At 39.7% G+C, this 18,807-nt stretch overlaps 1 protein-coding gene across 3 annotated transcripts; it reads left to right on the top strand.

Moving 5' to 3' along the window:
* The first annotated feature begins 9,463 nt into the window (after positions 1-9,463).
* Positions 9,464-18,047, top strand: sqd (RNA-binding protein squid). 3 transcript variants are annotated; one of them, XM_053784858.2, is made up of 6 exons: positions 9,464-9,721; positions 11,006-11,046; positions 15,743-15,870; positions 16,640-17,108; positions 17,323-17,425; positions 17,629-18,047. In XM_053784858.2, exons 1-6 carry the CDS (start codon positions 9,549-9,551, stop codon positions 17,753-17,755), a joined length of 1,041 nt encoding a protein of 346 aa, XP_053640833.1. In that variant the 5' UTR covers positions 9,464-9,548; the 3' UTR covers positions 17,756-18,047. The 3 variants fall into 3 exon arrangements, with proteins under 3 accessions (XP_053640833.1, XP_053640835.1, XP_053640836.1); XM_053784860.2 differs by having other exon boundaries at positions 9,465-9,721; positions 17,323-17,424; positions 17,639-18,047; XM_053784861.2 differs by lacking the exon at positions 17,323-17,425 and having other exon boundaries at positions 9,465-9,721; positions 17,639-18,047.
* The last annotated feature ends 760 nt before the right edge of the window (positions 18,048-18,807 follow it).

Here is an 18,807-nt window from a genome sequence, read left to right as displayed (position 1 = left end):
ATTTGGTTGATGTCCGCCTGGAGCCTTGCAGTGTCTGCAATGGAAGACACTGTCATGCAGATTCGGGTGTCATCTGCAAAGGAAGACACGGTGCTGTGGCTGACATCCTTGTCTATGTCGGATATGAGGATGAGGAACAAGATGGGAGCTAGTACTGTGCCTTGTGGAACAGAGCTTTTCACCGTAGCTGCCTCGGACTTTACTCTGTTGACGACTACTCTCTGTGTTCTGTTAGTGAGGAAATTATAGATCCATCGACCGACTTTTCCTGTTATTCCTTTAGCGCGCATTTTGTGCGCTATTACGCCATGGTCACACTTGTCGAAGGCTTTTGCAAAGTCTGTATATATTACATCTGCATTCTTTTTGTCTTCTAGTGCATTTAGGACCTTGTCGTAGTGATCCAGTAGTTGAGACAGACAGGAGCGACCTGTTCTAAACCCATGTTGCCCTGGGTTGTGTAACTGATGGGTTTCTAGATGGGTGGTGATCTTGCTTCTTAGGACCCTTTCAAAGATTTTTATGATATGGGATGTTAGTGCTATTGGTCTGTAGTTCTTTGCTGTTGCTTTACTGCCCCCTTTGTGGAGTGGGGCTATGTCTGTTGTTTTTAGTAACTGAGGGACGACCCCCGTGTCCATGCTCCCTCTCCATAGGATGGAAAAGGCTCGTGATAGGGGCTTCTTGCAGTTCTTGATGAACACAGAGTTCCATGAGTCTGGCCCTGGGGCAGAGTGCATGGGCATGTCATTTATCGCCTGTTCGAAGTCATTTGGCGTCAGGATAACATCGGATAGGCTTGTGTTAATCAAATTTTGTGGCTCTCTCATAAAATAGGTTGGATAAATACATGAGTGGATGTGGGTGGGTGTGAGTTGGACCTGATAGCTTGTGCTACCAGGTCGGTTGCCGTGTTCCTCCCTTAAGTCAATGTGACCTGACCTGACTAGGTTGGGTGCATTGGCTTAAGCCGGTAGGAGACTTGGACCTGCCTCGCATGGGCCAGTAGGCCTGCTGCAATGTTCCTTCGTTCTTATGTTCTTATGTTAACACGGTGAGGTGTCCGGGTTCGATTCCCGGCAATGGTAGAAACATTGGGCGTGTTTCCTTACACTGGTTGTCTATGCTCCCCATCAGTAAAATAGGTACGTGGGTATTAGTCGATTGGTGTCATTGTTGTCAGTTAGGCCTGTATACATTGTACCTGGAGTTTACCTGGAGAGAGTTCCGGGGGTCAACGCCCCCGCGGCCCGGTCTGAGACCAGGCCTCCTGGTGGATCAGAGCCTGATCAACCAGGCTGTTGCTGCTGGCTGCACGCAAACCAACATACGAGCCACAGCCCGGCTGATCCGGAACTGACTTTAGGTGCTTGTCCAGTGCCAGCTTGAAGACTGCCAGGGGTCTGTTGGTAATCCCCCTTATGTGTGCTGGGAGGCAGTTGAACAGTCTCGGGCCCCTGACACTTATTGTATGGTCTCTTAACGTGCTAGTGACACCCCTGCTTTTCATTGGGGGGATGGTGCATCGTCTGCCAAGTCTTTTGCTTTCGTAATGAGTGATTTTCGTGTGCAAGTTCGGTACTAGTCCCTCTAGGATTTTCCAGGTGTATATAATCATGTATCTCTCCCTCCTGCGTTCCAGGGAATACAGGTTTAGGAACCTCAAGCGCTCCCAATAATTGAGGTGTTTTATCTCCGTTATGCGCGCCGTGAAAGTTCTCTGTACATTTTCTAGGTCGGCAATTTCACCTGCCTTGAAAGGTGCTGTTAGTGTGCAGCAATATTCCAGCCTAGATAGAACAAGTGACCTGAAGAGTGTCATCATGGGCTTGGCCTCCCTAGTTTTGAAGGTTCTCATTATCCATCCTGTCATTTTTCTAGCAGATGCGATTGATACAATGTTATGGTCCTTGAAGGTGAGATCCTCCGACATGATCACTCCCAGGTCTTTGACGTTGTACATGTACCTGTAGAAATAAAGATTATTATTATTATTAATTATTATTATTATTATTATTATTATTATTATTATTATTATTATTATTATTATGGATCGAGGCGTGGTTGACCGATAGGCAACGGAGTTCGCATAAATGGGGAGAAATTAGAACGGTAACTATTTATTGCTAAGGACCCCAGTGGAAATAAGTCACTATGACTTTTGGGGAGGCTATCCTAGGTAGTCTACACATATAATAATAATAATAATAATAATAATAATAATAATAATAATCTTCATTTACTACAAGTAAACAAGTACATGTACAAGGTATACAGGCATAGCTGACATCAATGACACTGTTATACAGAAAGCCGCTTGTTATGCTGAGCATTTCGGGCAAATTAGTTCAGTTTTGTCTTAGGATGCGACCCACACCAGTCGACTAACATCCAGGTACCCATTTTACTGATGGGTGAACTTACACACCGGTGTAAGGAAACACGTCTAATGTTTCCACCCCTTCGCAGGGAATCGAACCGGGACCCTCACCGTGTGAAGCGAGAGCTTTTGCCACCAGGCCACCTATGTATGCTATGTATGATAATTTATGTAACTGTATTTATGCGTACCTGTACTTGAATAAACTTATTAACAGTCAGCATGCATATTATTATTATTATTATTATTATTATTGCCCCTACCTGCCGTCTCATGCATGGTTCAACCCTGTGTACGAATGGTATATAATACCGACAAGATGAGATTAAGACACATGTGCAACATCTGGGTATAATAAAGATACCCAGATGTTGGACATGTGTCTTAATCTCATCATGGTTCAACCCTGGAAATTTCCGCTGTGAGTGGTGTGCTCTACCACTAGGCTACACAAAGTACCTATTGTGTTTGTGGGACAACCATTGTGCGTGCGAGAAACTGTAACATTTGTATTCACACTCAAAGTTTCTAAATATACTCATGACTGTATCACACACAAGGTGTACGATAAAGCATAACAAGAGGTATGTAAATAACTACACATGTATTAACTAGACACATGTGCAGCATTTTGAAACTTGTTAGGTAAAAGGACACGTGCAACTAATGTGACATTTTATAATGGCAACAAACATATTGTGGGTAACTAACATATTGTCGGTAAAACAAACCATACCACGGGTGGGATTTGAACCCACGGTCAGAGAGTCTCAAAACTCTAGACCGTCGCGGGTTCAAATCCCGCCCGTGGTATGGTTTGTTTGCAATCGTATCATTACGATTTCGTGAGTCATATTGTCGGTAATTCTACCAATATATTACATTTTGAAACTTACGATGCGTTTCGGTCAGATGGAACTTTTCAACCCAGTGCTCACTGTTATTGCAGGTAGAAGAATAAGTTTTTGTTCTGATTAACCCGGAGGGTTAATAATCCAGGATAATCCAATGAATCCATGTAATCAGCCTGGTTTATTTACATTGGAGACCTTCAACCCTCTTCCTCAGAATGTGACTCAAAATAGTCGACAGGTACCTTATCTTACCTATATATTATTAGGCGAACAGGGACAACACCTATAAAGGAAACGACTAACGTTTCCATTCGCCCGGTCCCTCAATGGTGCGAGTTGAGCCCTCTATTAGTTAATACCTGGAGAGGGTTTCGGGGGTCATCGCACCTGTGGCCAAGTCCGTGACCAGGCCTCGTGGTGGATCAGGGCCTGATTAACCTGGCTGATACTGCTGGTCGCACGTAAACCGAGCTACAAACCACAGGTCGGCTAGTCGAGTACTGACTTCAGGAGCCTGTCCAGCTCCTTCTTGAACACAGCCAGGGGTCTATTGGTAACCTCCCTTATGTATGCTGGGAGGCAGTTGAACAGTCTTGCGCCCCTAACACTTATTGTGTTGTTTCTTATCGTGCTAGTGGCGCCCCTGTTTTTCATCTGGGGGATGTTACATCTGCCGAGTGTTTTTCTTCCGTAGCGAGTGATTTTCGTGTGCAGATTTGGCACTAACCCCTCTAGGATTTTCCAAGTGTATATTACCATGTATCTCTCGCCAGCGTTCCAGGGAGTACAAATCAAGGGACTTCAACCGTTCCCAGTATTTAGGCGTTTTATCGTTTTATATGTGCCGTGAAAGTTCTCTGTATATTCTCCATTTTTGCAGTTTTGCCTGCCTTAAAAGAGGCCGTTAGTGCAAAGCAATATTCCAGCTTGGAGAGAACAAGCTATTTGAAGAGAATCATCATAGGCTTGGCATCTCTAGTTTTGAAGGTTCTCGTTATCCATCCTATCATTTTCCTAACAGATATGGTAGATACATTGTTGTGATTATTATTATTATAATCAAAAAGAAGCGCTAAGCCACAAGGGCTATACAGCGCTGCACATTGTTGTGAGATCCTCTGACATTATCACTCCCAGGTCCTTCACATTAATTTTTCGCTCTATTGTGTGGTTGGAATTTGTTTTATACCCCGATACAGTTTTAATTTCCTCGAGTTTTTCATAGCGGAGTAATTGAAATTTATTTACATTGAACTTCTTATTGTTTTCCGCAGCGCGTTTAAAGATTGGTTGATGTCTGCTTGGAGATTTGCAGTGTTTTCCATGGATGAAACTGTCATGCAAATTCGGGTGTCATCCGCAAAGGACACGGTGCTGTGGCTTACACCTGTCTGTGTCAGATATGAGCATGAGGAGCAGGATGGGAGCGAGTATTGTACATTGTGGAACAGAGCTTTTCACTGTAGCCATCACTGACCTTACTGTTTACTACTACGCTGTATAGCCCTTGTGGCTTAGCGCTTCTTTTTGATTATAATAATAATAATGTTTACTACTACTCTTTGTTTTCCATTTGTTAGGAAGTTATAGATCCATCTACCTACTTTTCCTGTTATTCCTTTATCACACATTTTGAGTGTTGTTACACCATGATCGCACTTGTCGAAGGCTTTCGGAATCTGTGTATATACATCTACATTTTGTTTTTCCTCCAAAGCATCCAAAACTATGTCATAGTGATCCAGTAGTTGGGATAGGCAGGAGCTGCCTGCTCTGAACCCATGCTGCCCTGGGTTGTGCAACTGATGGGTATCTAAGTGGGTGGCGATCTTGCTTCTTAGAACCCTTTCAAAGATTTTTATGGTGTGGGAAGTTGATGCTATCGGTCTGTAATTCTTTGCAATTGCTTTACTGCTACTTTTGTGGAATAGGGCCCCTCAAGGAAGGTTCCTTGATGTTGGTGAGGGGCTCTTGATTTAGGGAATTGGATCTGTGCTCCAGTTCCCCGAATTAAGCCTGAATGCCTTCCACATCCCCCCCCAGGCGCTGTATAATCCTCCGGGTTTAGCGCTTCCCCCTTGATTATAATAATAATAATAATGTGGAATAGGGCTATGTTGTTTTTAGTGACTGTGGGCTATATGATGTATAATAATATTAATAATAATAATAATAATAATAATAATAATAATAATAATAATAATAATAATAATAAATTTATTTTCTGCAGCATGTACATTTACATGTAATTAAATATTGTTAGGCTCAAACGAAAGCCACTAGCATGCAGTGCAATTCGTAAGAACATAGGGAGCACTGCAGCAGGCCTACTGGCACATGCGAGGCAGGTCCAGGTCACCTAACGGCCTAAGGTAGTCAGGCCCAAGTCATATCCACTTAAGAAGGAAGGAGCACTGCATCAGACCCATTAGCACAAGCTAGTCAGATCCAACCCACACCCATCCACACCTAATCTAACCTATTTTTTAAAACAACGCAACTTTTAGCTTCACTGATGCTACTCGGTAGTTTGTTCCACTCATATCCACAACTCTATTACCAAAGCATTACTTTCCTATATCCTTTCTGAATCTAAATTTTTCCAACTCGAAGCCATTGCTGCGCGTCTTGTCTTGGCAAGATATTTTAGCACATTATTTGCATTCCTTTATTTATTCTTGTTTTCCATTTATATACCTTAATAATTTTTCCCTAATTCTACGCCTTTTTAGAGAGTGTAAATTCAGGGCCCTCAGTCTATCATCATAGGGAAGATTTCTGATACTTGGGATCAACTTTGTCATCCTCCTTTGTACGTTTTCCGGTGCATTTATATCCATTCTGTAATACGGTGACTAGAACTGTGCAGCATAATCTAAATGAGGCCTAACCAAAGATATACAAGTTGTACAAGAATGGTATACAATACAATGAACACCACCGACTACATCATCAGCACACCTCCCCACAGGACCCAAAGAATGACCCTCCATCAAAGAGTTCAACGCTTCATTCACAAGGGCTGTATAGTCCTTGTGGCTTAGCGCTTCTTTTTGATTATAATAATAATTCATTCACAAGGAGACCTTCCCACGACCAAGGATCCTGAGTGACCTCCCCAAAACCATTCTACATCCGACAACAAGGATAAATGCACCCCAATTTTGGGAGACCTACTTCTACGAAACTACACCTTACAACTAACCTTGTAACATCTGCAAACATCCTATGGTAGGACACCACCTCAGAAACTGCTTAGCCAACCAACTCCAGGTTAGCAACCAATCTCCATCGAATGCCCTTAACTTCCATCTGCAGCAGCAGGCTTACGACCGGCCTCTTGCGGAAAAAAAGCAATTGCAAAACCAACTCAGAGGCATGCTGGTATACAGCTGGTATAACTGTGCAACTGATGGGCAGGAGGTATACCTATCTAATGAATTTAATGTATTCATGAATAACACAACATACACACTTTTATAAATTGCGACAAAGTGATTAGGCCACTTACCTTTAAAACCCCGCCACCCTCACCACCCTCCCAACCCTTTCCCGTATTTCTATCTTTATCCATCCTTCTTCCTTCCCAATCTTACCAAAGCTCTGGTCATACTTCACCTCACCTACCGACAAGATGGAAGATTTAGATACATGTGCAACATCTGGGTTTCTTTATTGTAGACGTTTCGCCATCTAGTGGCTTTATCAATACAGATTCTATGACATAATTTGAAGACAGTAGAACCATATACGAAAGGCTACGGTGCTCTTCACACCAACTCCAAGGCTGAGGGACTGATTACCTCATCTTTTGTATATAGTTCTACTGTCTTCAAATTATGTCCTAGACGCTGTATTGATAAAGCCACCGGATGACGAAACGTTTACAATAAAGATACCCAGATGTTGCACATGTGTCTAAATCTTCATCAAAGGCATATAGAGTACGTAGCTTCTTTAATATATCTCTAATTACGATTTAGTTTTAAGCTGCCCCGGATGCTTTGCGTATCACGGGCTTTCTATGTAGTAGTAATGTATGTCAGTCACCTTAATTGTATATTATACTGTAATCCACTTTATAGAAATAAAGTTTAATTAAGGAGGAGGAGGAGGAGGAGGAGGAGGAGGAGGAGGAAGAGGAGGAGGAGGAGGAGGAGGAGGAGGAGGAGGAGGAGGAGGAGGAGGAGGAGGAGGAGGAGGAGCAGCAGCAGCAGCAGCAGCAGCAGCAGCAGCAGCAGCAGCAGCAGCAGCAGCAGCAGCAGCAGCAGCAGCAGCAGCAGCAGCAGCAGCATCATCATCATCATCATCATCATCATCATCATCATCATCATCATCATCATCATCATCATCATCATCATCATCATCATCATCATCATCATCATCATCATCATCATCATCATCATAAATATAAACACAAAAGCCGAATAATGTGATTCTTTATTGACAACGTTTCTCCCACACAGTGGACTTGATCAAGTGACTTGATAAAGTCCACTGTGTGGGAGAAACGTTGTCAATAAAGGATCACATTATACGGCTTTTGTGTTTATATTTACACTGTGTCGGTATTTTATACCATTTATTTCAGCACTGAGTAGTAGAAGTAATAGTAATATGAACTGTGTCACTTTCCACAGCTGTAACCTTGACAGTATTACACAACTGTTGTATGACCCGAATGGGTTTAGCGCTTTCCCAGTGAGAATACTCTCATAACTTTCCCTTATTCATAATAATAATAATAAATGCTTATGTCTAATATAGGTAATTTTTACAGTATGAATAACGAGATCATACAGAGTTAGGGAGCTTGGCTTGCCGGGGCATTAATTAACAAATATACTTGACCCTGGCAAGTTTTTATTTACTCCTCAAAGATAATATAGAACTTTTGGTAAAAAAAAAAAGATATGCACTAGTCAAGACATTCATTAAGGAAATGTTTGGCCACAAATGTGTTCTTGGGTCCGTCTTTATCACTGCTCAAGTGTCTTACAACACTGCTACTTACACCGTGGGTTGAATATTTTATTTACAGTGGTTTTATTTAGTAAATTAGGTAGATGTAAAGCTAGGATTAACTCAGTTAGGGTCAATGTGATTTATATCGACCGGTGTGTTGAGAGAGAGTACAAATATTACCACTATAATGTGACTAGTCAGTTATGATGTAATGTTTACTGCAGCTCTTCTAGCTTCTGTGTATATTTATAAACATTTTACGCAAGTGCAATTTTACGGAAATTTAGATAAATGCAATCGTCTTATATAGCAAGATGTGCGTAAGTTTATTTAGGTACAGACTGACATAAGTATAATTATCATACATACTGTATATTACCTAGAATAACTCAAAAAAGTCAGTGACATTTCCAGAGGTCCTTGTTCCTGTTATTTTATTTTTAAAGGACACCAGTGGAAATAAGTCACTTTTACTTTTTTTTGGGTTATCCTAAGTTCTCTACACATGTGTTGCTGTGTATGATAATCTGTGTAAGTGTATTTATGTATACCTGAATAAACTTACTTAAATTAAAGTCCCGCTCACAAGTTCCTGTAGCTTCTGTATTATTATATTCTTAGTGACCATCTTGACATTCAGTTATGTTTTATTACCTAAAGTACATTAAATTATTGTTATCATATATATGGGGAAGGATTAAAACAGTTGGAGTCCTATAGTGACTAGGAAATGGAAAATAATAAGGAATGATCCAAGGAAGTGGCAGTGAAGTATAGCGTCACTTCCCTGGATCAACAGACCTTCACTGGCGTCAAGCTACTGCACTTCAAGTTTCTATGTTACATGTTCTAGATTTATATAGGAATACGCATTCATTAATGTGCGGCAATAAACACTATATATATTTACGAAATTGTTTATATTTATGAAAAAAATGTATACAACAAACATCAACATTGTACGTAAATCCTTGCCAGATATAGAGTAGCATTTTGTAAACATTGGAGGATGTCTATTCACCGATCTTAATTACCATAACAGCTATAAATATAATTTTTTGTTGAATAATATTTTATATGCATTGAAATGACCCATATAACGCTTTTAAGATCAATAAATTCTTGCAAAGAAACGCCAAAACAAGCGTCACCCCTAGGAGCATGCGCAGTAAACTTAGGCTCGCGAGTTAGCCAAGACGGGCGGTGATTGGTTGACTAGTTGGTAGTGTTGAGGAACGAGTCTTCGCATTACGGGCTGCCTCCACGGGGCTAACAGCGCCGCTCTCAGCCGCTGGACTTCATACGTGTCGGACGCGTACAGTTACTGTTAAGGAAAATAATAGTTATAAATGGCTGACCAGGAGATGGAAGGACAAGATTTCTCGGAAGATTATTCCGGAGGAGATTTTCAAGGCAACGGCATGGAGAATGGTGATGGTATGGCGACTCAGGAATGCACGGGAGGCGGTACTAATAAAGACGACAGCGGCGCAGCGGACGCACCCGGCAGGGACGATGACAGGTAAGACCAGGTGTATAATAACTACTACCTCTACCACATTATATAACGCAGAATTATATAAAGAATAATAATAAAATGTAAAGTACATGTGCATCAGTATTAAGTCTTTGCTATTAAATTTAGTGAAGCAACAAGAGGCATCCCCCCGGAATGTTGATCAGTGTTTATCTGACTCATCATGGCGCATACTTGTATATAATCTTGCTAATCTGAGAGACGAGGGTGTTGGAGCCATGATGCGCGCGTTTCATGGGGCACAAGAATCGTAGAGGTGTAGATAACTTAGTGTAGACTGTACCGCTCACGACTGCCGGGATCACCAAAATGGCGCCGCCAGCCACCATTTTCCTTGTGCTTGACGCTCCACCATGCGTTGGCTTCCTCAATATTCAAAATGTTCAGTTTGAGACACCCTGGAGCGTTCACACGGCATTTGTTCCTTTTGATAAGTTCTTAATTTATAAGTCCAGGGTGTTTGCAGGCTTTCGGCATCATCATATTACTATTAAGCTTGTCTTTTTGGTTTTCTAGGTCACTTATATTGATTCATATCCTTCATGTGGTCATGTTCAGTCTGTTGCTCGTCATTGCTGTTGGTTCGTAAGTCGGATACAATAATTGGGCGTCAGTGGCGCGTACAGTCTTAGCGGTGGGTGGGATGCCTCTTAACTGCTGTTTTGTAATGGTTGTTCAGTCACTTTTTTGCGGAAGTGTCCCAGATAACGTAATTGACGCTCTACAAGCATCAAGTTTCGTCAAGTCCCAGCTTGCTTGTGATGGTACTAGTAAGACTAAGGTACAGTAACTGGAAGGCAGAGCCATAGTTGCTTGGATCACCACTAACGGCGCCTTGTTTTGCTTCCTCCCAGGTGGCAGCTACTTCGGGAAGAAATGTTGCCCCCTTGTAGCCCGCCGCATCCACACCAGGGTATTTATCTTGTCTTGTCTTAGTGGTTCAAAGGTTCATCTCACTGGTTCTAGATTTCTTACCATGCACTAGAACTTGACTCATTTCATCTTTTTTTCGATCTTTTTCCCCTTTATATCTATTTCCATGTTTTGCCCAGACTTTTCAGAATAATGTAAAAGCAGAAAATTAAGCAGTTGATTTTGCCAACTAGCTTGACGTGCCGAAGTGTGGGTTAAAAAGATTTGTGCAGTATTTCTCCCTGCCATCTTAATTTGAAGCAGAAAGTCAGCCTAAAGGTACAGTACATCTTAGGATTAAGGGAATATAACTTCCAAATTGTAATGTACAGATTTTGACTCGCTGTTCTGTTACAGGAAACTGTTTGTTGGAGGCCTGAGTTGGGAAACTACAGAAAGTAAGTGCTTTGCTTTTAAAATTTGAAGTGTAAGTGGTGCCATTTAATTTGAATTACACATGTGCAGCATCTGGGTAGCTTTAATTTTGTAATGTTTCTGCCAACCAGTGGTTTTATCAATACAAAACAAGGACAATGTGAAGAAATATTGTATTGATAGCCACTGATTGATAGAACGTTTACAGAATTAAAGATGCCTAGATGTTGCACATGTCTAATTCCTCATCTTGTCTGTATTGTATTCCATTTACGTACAACCATTTAATTTATAAATTATAAAGTTTGTGTGATAGTAGTGTATAGTAAGTGCACATTTCATAAATTCGTGTAAGAATTAAGCTTCAACTTGTGAAAGATGTGGAATGTAAGATTTCTAAGATGCCTAATTTGTTTAGCTGTAGATAGTGAAAGGCTGAAAAGTTTACTTGTCTACTTGTCAGTAATTGAACAATGTTCAGTTTCAAACTTGTAATCAATTAAGGTGGTGAGCACATGTCATGGCTCGGCAATAACCCACATGGAGACTGAAGATGAATTTGTACATTTCAACCCCCTTACTTGGGTTTTCAGATATAAAAATTAGCATATATAGGAAGGTTGCACCCCTGAGCAGTGCAGGTAGGTATGGAGCATCAGATCTGTGAGTGGGAAGTTGGGTTGGGAAAATGTGGGTGTAAAGTCATGCAGGTGATGAAATAAAACTTAAAAATTGGCCAAGTAGTAGTCCTGATCTTGTGCTGGCATTGTTAGGCTAGGTGCTGGTATGCACCTAAGGGTGAATCTTGAAGTGTGTGGTTTCCATTGTCCCTGTTAAAATTAGGCATGGTAGCTAATGAGATTTTTGTTTGTACAGCTGCAGTTTGATTTGTGATTGATGGTGGCAGTTTCCAATGAATGTTGCTAATATGTTGTCTAAATTTTCTTGTCTGACATATTGGCCTCATGTTTGTTAATCCATGTACTTGTCAGCAACCTAGTGTTTTGCAACTGGATGATTTTCTTGGAGAAGATTTCCCAGTTTGTTAGGATAGAAAGGGATGTTGGTCATGTTGAGACACTGTTCTTTGGTGGTAGGGTACAAGGAGTTGATTTGCTGGATGGAGATTCTACAATATCTGAGCTTAGCAAAACCATCCAACAAATTGAAACTCAATGTACTCAACCCTCAAGGGACAGTCATTTGCCTTAACAGAGGGACCTGCGTAGGAACCTGATAAACTGGGAAATATTTAAAAAAAAAAACGTAAGCATCCAGTTATGACACGGGAGCCTACCAGATACCATGCAGATTGTTGCAAAGTATACTTTGCACACAGGCTGAATGCTTTCATTGAGGATTACAGACATGAGGGTTTTAAGCTATGGACAGAATAATTTGGCCATCTTTCAGTGTTAGCAACAACCATCTTCATTTGGAAGTTGCTGCTATAAATTGTCAATCCCACTGCAACAAACACAAAATTGGAGAATCTGCTCTAAGCTACCATTCCCAATTTTAATATTAAACAGGGACAGTGGAAACCAAACTGTCCAAATTTGCCCCGAGAAATACATCAGCACTCAACCTAACATTGAATGCCAGCACAAGATCAGGAATTACATATTAGAGAAACTACTCGCCCAAATTGTATGGTTCGAAATAATCTTTGACCTGATGATACCTATATGCTCCATGACACAACCCCCTCCCCATCGGCCTGACTCTCCATACTTTGATGTAGCGCCTAAAGTTCTTAACCATTTCTCTAAGTGTATATCCTAATTTTTCTTTTAACTCTAAGCAAGATGCACAGGATTTTTGTTTACCAACTCCATTCTGTAATATGAATAAATGAACGATGTCATAGGCCTTATTGGCTAGACAAATCAAACTCCTAACACCCACTCTTAATATGTTGCCTTTGAACCAAGTTTTGTAAATGAAAATCACTTAAAAAAAAAAATGGTCTCCATGAGGAGTTGATGCCTAATCAGTTTTAGGTTGAGTTTTCATGCCAAAATGTGCATAGGTTATGGAGATGTATTTTTAGGTAAAAATGTAGTCTTGTGTTGTACTGTTAAAGTACATTACATGTATAGAAAGTTAGGAAAATTAATGTTTGGAAATTTATCCATTGACCTTTGGTGGTATTAACTTTTATAACCTTTTAAATGTGTCATTGCAACAAGTCCTAATCTTCTCCTTGAATTGCCACTAGACAGTTGTCGCTAGACACTACTGCCAAAGTATCTGGTATGCACATCATGTCCATAGCTATTGGTTAGCTTCCCCATCCCATCCATCTGTTACTGGTGGTGTGGTTATAATTACTGCCTGTTGATTTTTTTTCCCCCAATACCAGGGAATACTGCAATAGGCCTACTTGCCCATGCTAGGCAGGTCCACTAATCTATACAGCCTTTTAAAACTACCTACATCTCCCTTACAGTGGCCAATTTTTTTTGCTACAGACCTACTTTGTCCCCCCCCCCCCCTTTTTTTTTTTTTAAACCCTGTACATGGTATAATTGCTGATGTCCATTTTTCTCTCAAACATGCAAGGTTTCAGGTACATCTTGCTACTTACACTTAAGTCACACTATGCATACATGTACAAGCATATATATACACACACCCCTCTGGGTTTTCTGCAATTTTCTTTATTTCTTGTTTTTCCTCTTATCTCCATGGGGAAGTGGAACAGAATTCTTCCTCCGTAAGCCATGCGTGTTGTAAGAGGTGACTAAAATGCCAGGAGCAAGGGGCTAGTAACCCCTTCTGTGTAAATTACTAAATTTGAAAACTTTTGTTCTTTTTGGGTCACCCTGCCTCGGTGGGATACGGCCAGTTTGTTGTAAGAAAGGACAACCATTTTTTGTAATTTAAATAATTTTAGTATTTTCTATTGAATGGTTGGTTTTACTACCTTCAAATCTCTTCTCAGCTCCACTGTGCTTGCTAAACATTTTTGCTTCTGCCTAGTATTTGTCATGAAATTGTTATAGCACCTGTTTTGAAGAGTGCTCTACCATCCTTGCTTATCTTCCAATAGCTGGTTTAGTTGGATCTTGGTTTTCTGTACCCTGATTCCTAATGTTCTGTACTGGCCCATTAATCTTACATTGCACTGTTTACTCAACATTTTGGATTTTCATAAGTGCATGCAGGCTCCACTTCCATTGTATGAACTACCTCAATGCAGGCCTTGCTGAAAGTTCCACCTTTGATGCAGACCAGACTTTGAGTAATCTTGCATGAACTTTGTTTTACTCGTGCACTAACCCCTGACATTGCATCCTACCCCTTGCTTACTCGACTTACATATTCCTACTTGCACACATCCTTCCCAGAAGCCTGACCCTACTGTGTTTTGTACTTAAATTGATGAAAACTATAGTTTTGCTTGGAAATGAATTGATAGATGACAAAGGCTGCTATAGCCATCTCTTTAACTTTCACCTTGCTGACTTAATGGGTCACATAATATCCTTGAAGTACTGTTTACTAATGCTAGCTATTTGGTTGGCTGCTTTGAGTTTTGATGTGGGTTTCTGGCAACATTGTCTCCTTGGGCCCAAGTTTTTATAAATACTCGGGTGCCTAGTAACTTTCGAGTGTCTGGGAATAATTTTGTAAACTGATGCTGGTAGTTTGTGATTTTAGTTAATTATTTTTTCCTTGTAGCCGTTATAATCCTGGTCAAATTCTTTTCAAATCTCAAAACTACCCATTTTTTACCCTCATTCCAAAAGTTTCAGCCAGATATTTACTTGAATTTTCTTCTGAACTATAACTTGACAAATTTCATTTAGATTTACCATTAACTTTACCAAACAAATTGGCAAGCCATAAGTCCAAAGTAAAATACCACAAGCAAAAAGTTTATTAATTGAAAGAGGATAAAAAGCACCTTGCCAATCTTGAGGCATTTTCTTCTTGATGCTGGTATATAGGTAAAAGGAGTATAAAGTTTTATATATCCACCATTATGCTATGTACAATTCCTTGTTGATTTTATAAACTTTAATTATGGTCGTTTGTCTAATTAGAATGCTTAGTGAATAGAGGGAAGAAATAGATGGACTGGCAAATTCATGGTATGACAAATTTCTCTAATTTAACTATGGTTAATAGTGATTGTTGCACATTTTGGCATTGAAGAAACTTACAAATCTAGTTTCCCTAAATGTCTGACATACTTGTCTAGTAGGATTTGGAATAAATGTCTTTCCAGAGAAAGTTTCATTTGGATCACCTTAAACTTGAGAGGCATTGGTTACATTTACTGATTTAGTATACTACCATGCATGAATGAAATTGCAAGTGGGTATAATAGGATTAAGGAAACAGCTTAACCAGTTTGGTAAAACTAAAAAATATGGTTAATTACTGCTGATCTTAAGCACTTCTATTCCAGATGTTTAAGCCTTGATAATTGTAATTCCTATGTTGGTTTAAATTTTATCAAGTATTGCAAACTGAGGCACATAACATATGCCAGTTTTGCCGTTTCCTTAATACTTTGAACTCCATCCTAGGGGGGAATGAAGCCTAACAATTCTTTTGTATTTTGTGTAGAGGAAACACTATAATGATGATCATCATACAGTTCTGCTACTGATTCTTAGGAAGACTTTGACCACTGCTGAGGCTTTTACTTTAACATTTCTGTATAACCATTTAAATGAAATGCTAATGTTGGATATTACTTTACAGAAGAGCTAAGGGAGCACTTCAGTAAATACGGCAATATTGAGAGCATAAATGTAAAGACGGACCCAAACACTGGTAGATCAAGAGGATTTGCATTTATTGTCTTTGGTAGCCCAGATGCCATTGATAAGGTATGTTAAAGCAAAGCAAGAGATTTCTTTATTGGGATAGGGTTTGAGGCAAACTACAGCAGAATAGTGAAATATTTATTGGATTTTTTTTACTGTACAAAATTTCATGCTAATTGAATTTAAATTGTTCCTAGTACTATACTTTGAATAAATGCATTACCAGTAGTTGAAAGATAAGGGCTTTATAAGTTTCAAGCTGAACTGTCATTAGGTAATTTTTTCTGGAAAGATTTCCTACATTTGTGTAATGAGAGATCCTGACTGTCAGGCTAAATTTAAGTGCCATTTCAGTTGCTTTTTGCATTTATTAATGTTAATTTGAAAGCTCGTTTTCCAAAGCAATGCTTTCCACAGTATGAAGAATGGTAAACTTTTTCCTGTAGTTTAATAAAATTTTGGTGCTTTAATTTGGAATTTAAAGGAATTTATGGCAGTGGTATTAGTGTTTCAAAAGTATTGGGATGTACTATCAGTGTAATGAAAGGTTGAGATTTCTTTTTGCTGAAAATATTTATTGCCATTTTAGTGCCAAACAATGTTAAATGCCTTGAAGTACTTGTTAAAATTCAGTAAATCTAAAACTGGGTTTGTTTTGATGTCAAACCATTAACTAGCTAATTAATGCAGCAGTATTGACGTGCTGTATACCTTGCACTTCAAGAAATTTTCCATTGTGGGGGAGGGGAGAAATTCTGGATATTGGGTACGTGGGAGAATTCAAGGAAGAACTTGAACTGTAACTGTTTAAAAATGTAATTTTACTTTACAGGTTATAAATGCTGGCGATCATGTTATCAATGGAAAGAAGGTGGATCCAAAGAAAGCTAAAGCTCGCCATGGCAAAATCTTTGTTGGTGGCTTAAAAGCAGATCTTTCTGATGATGATATCAAAAGTTATTTTGAAAAGTTCGGTACTATAATTGATGTTGAATTACCATTTGATAAACAAAAGAACCAGAGGAAAGGCTTTTGTTTTATCACTTTCGAGCAAGAGCAAGTTGTCACCGAATTGTTAAAGACTCCAAAACAGAGCATAAATGGTCACGAAGTTGACGTTAAGAAAGCTACACCCAAGCCTGATGCCATGGGAATGATGCGAGGGGGTATACGTGGTGGTACAGCCATCAGAGGCACTCGTGGCACTACTATGCGTGGTAGAGGAAGAGGATGGGGCGCAAATTGGAACCAGGGATATGGCGGCTATGGACAGGGGGGCTATGGAGGATATGGGAGTTATGGTATGTGTACAAGTAAATTTGTTTAAGCAGTAGAGCTGTGGGACTCAAGTTTTTAACAAGATCATGTGTAACTTGTTGAAAACTTGGTTTCTTATGCTTGTCCTGTATCCCGGCAGTATGATCATAGACATTTGACTCTGATGTATTTAGGTAATGTGGTCTTGAAGAGTAAGCGACTTACATTCTAGGTCCTTAAATCTAATCTTCATTGCAGGTGGCTATGACTACGGCTATGGTGGATATGGGGGATATGGTGGTTATGGTGGCTATGGTAATGATTACTATGGCTATGGCAGCGGGGGATATGGTAGTTATGGTAAGTATCAGGCTCATGCTTGTTAATATGGTGTTTAGGTCTGCATTATTTGCATGCCATTATTAAATTAATGTCCACCTGTTTTTTTAGACCTGCATGTAGCCCCTAACCTCAAATATAAATGGAAATATACATAGGTTCAACTTTATGGGGCAGCCTGTACTTTTAGTGTTCAACGAGACTGATTATTTATGGCGGTGTTGGCCCTTACCAGGCGGCCAAGGGTACGACGGGAAGAGCCAGCGTGGGCGGCAGCAGACGCGGCACCAACCATATTGAGAGTGGTCGGCGTGGTGAATACGACAACACGTGGAACGGCACCGAGTACTAAGTGTTGCCTGCTCTCATGATGCTGCGAAGCCTGAAGTGCTGCAACACAGCAACGCCTGCGTCCATGTCAAGTTGCCCCATCTATATTTAAAATATTTATAAAAATGGAAAATGACAAAATGTGAATGTCACAACAAAAACATTTATAGTTCATGTGAAGCATTCCTGTGTACAGGCAATTTCACTGTACTCTGGACAGTTCATACAAATAATTTTTTTACGTAATTTTAAGAATTTTATTTCTCATGGCTGTACAGTCCTACATGTATGAATAAATGCGATTTTTTTGTGTATGTCTTCATAGTTTTACTGAACCTAGTCTTCCATGATAAATTGTAATATGTTAGACCAGAAATGTTACATTTATAAAATAGTATTTTGTAGAGAACATTCAGATTTTTGAAATTTTCTATTTATAGATAGTATGAAACTTGACTATACCAGGATACTGGGTATGGACTTCGGCTTAAGCCAGATTATTGATATTTGCCAGGAAAGATTTTTACAAATGTTATAAATGGCTAAAATAAATATTTTTTAAATAAGATTTCAAATTCACTGCCTTTACTATGAATTCTGCCTTTTAATATATTCATTTTTGCCTGGAATTTTACGGGAATGGCGAGCAGAATGTGCACCATGGGGGAACTTTACGTACATCCGTGGGTCAATAAGAGTAAAAATAACTACCTTTTTCTAGCTTTCTGTATATGGCATACTTTGTAAAATGGAAAATTAATTTAACTTAAAGAATAGTTAACAAAATTCCCATTCTTGATTGCTGAATGTTCCACTGGTGCTTGACAAATTATCTGCTGTGCCATTTACTCGAAGATTCAGCTCAATCCTAGCTGATCTGATCAATCACATCAATGCCTAGGACCTTACCCTGCAGCACTATATGACCTTAAGGGTTTAGTGTGATTATAATATAGGTTTACCTTAAGTTGATTACAATTGCCGTTCTATTAGCCTCATTTACTTTGGAAGTGGGTAACCATGGGCAGTGGATGTAGCCTTGCATTTTAGGGTGGTGCCATTGCTTCCTGAGAA

This window comes from Cherax quadricarinatus, chromosome 51 (assembly GCF_038502225.1).
Source record: "Cherax quadricarinatus isolate ZL_2023a chromosome 51, ASM3850222v1, whole genome shotgun sequence".
In the NCBI taxonomy this organism is placed as follows: domain Eukaryota; kingdom Metazoa; phylum Arthropoda; class Malacostraca; order Decapoda; family Parastacidae; genus Cherax; species Cherax quadricarinatus.
Note: the sequence above shows the minus strand (reverse complement) of the source record. Positions and strands in the feature narration are given on the sequence as shown.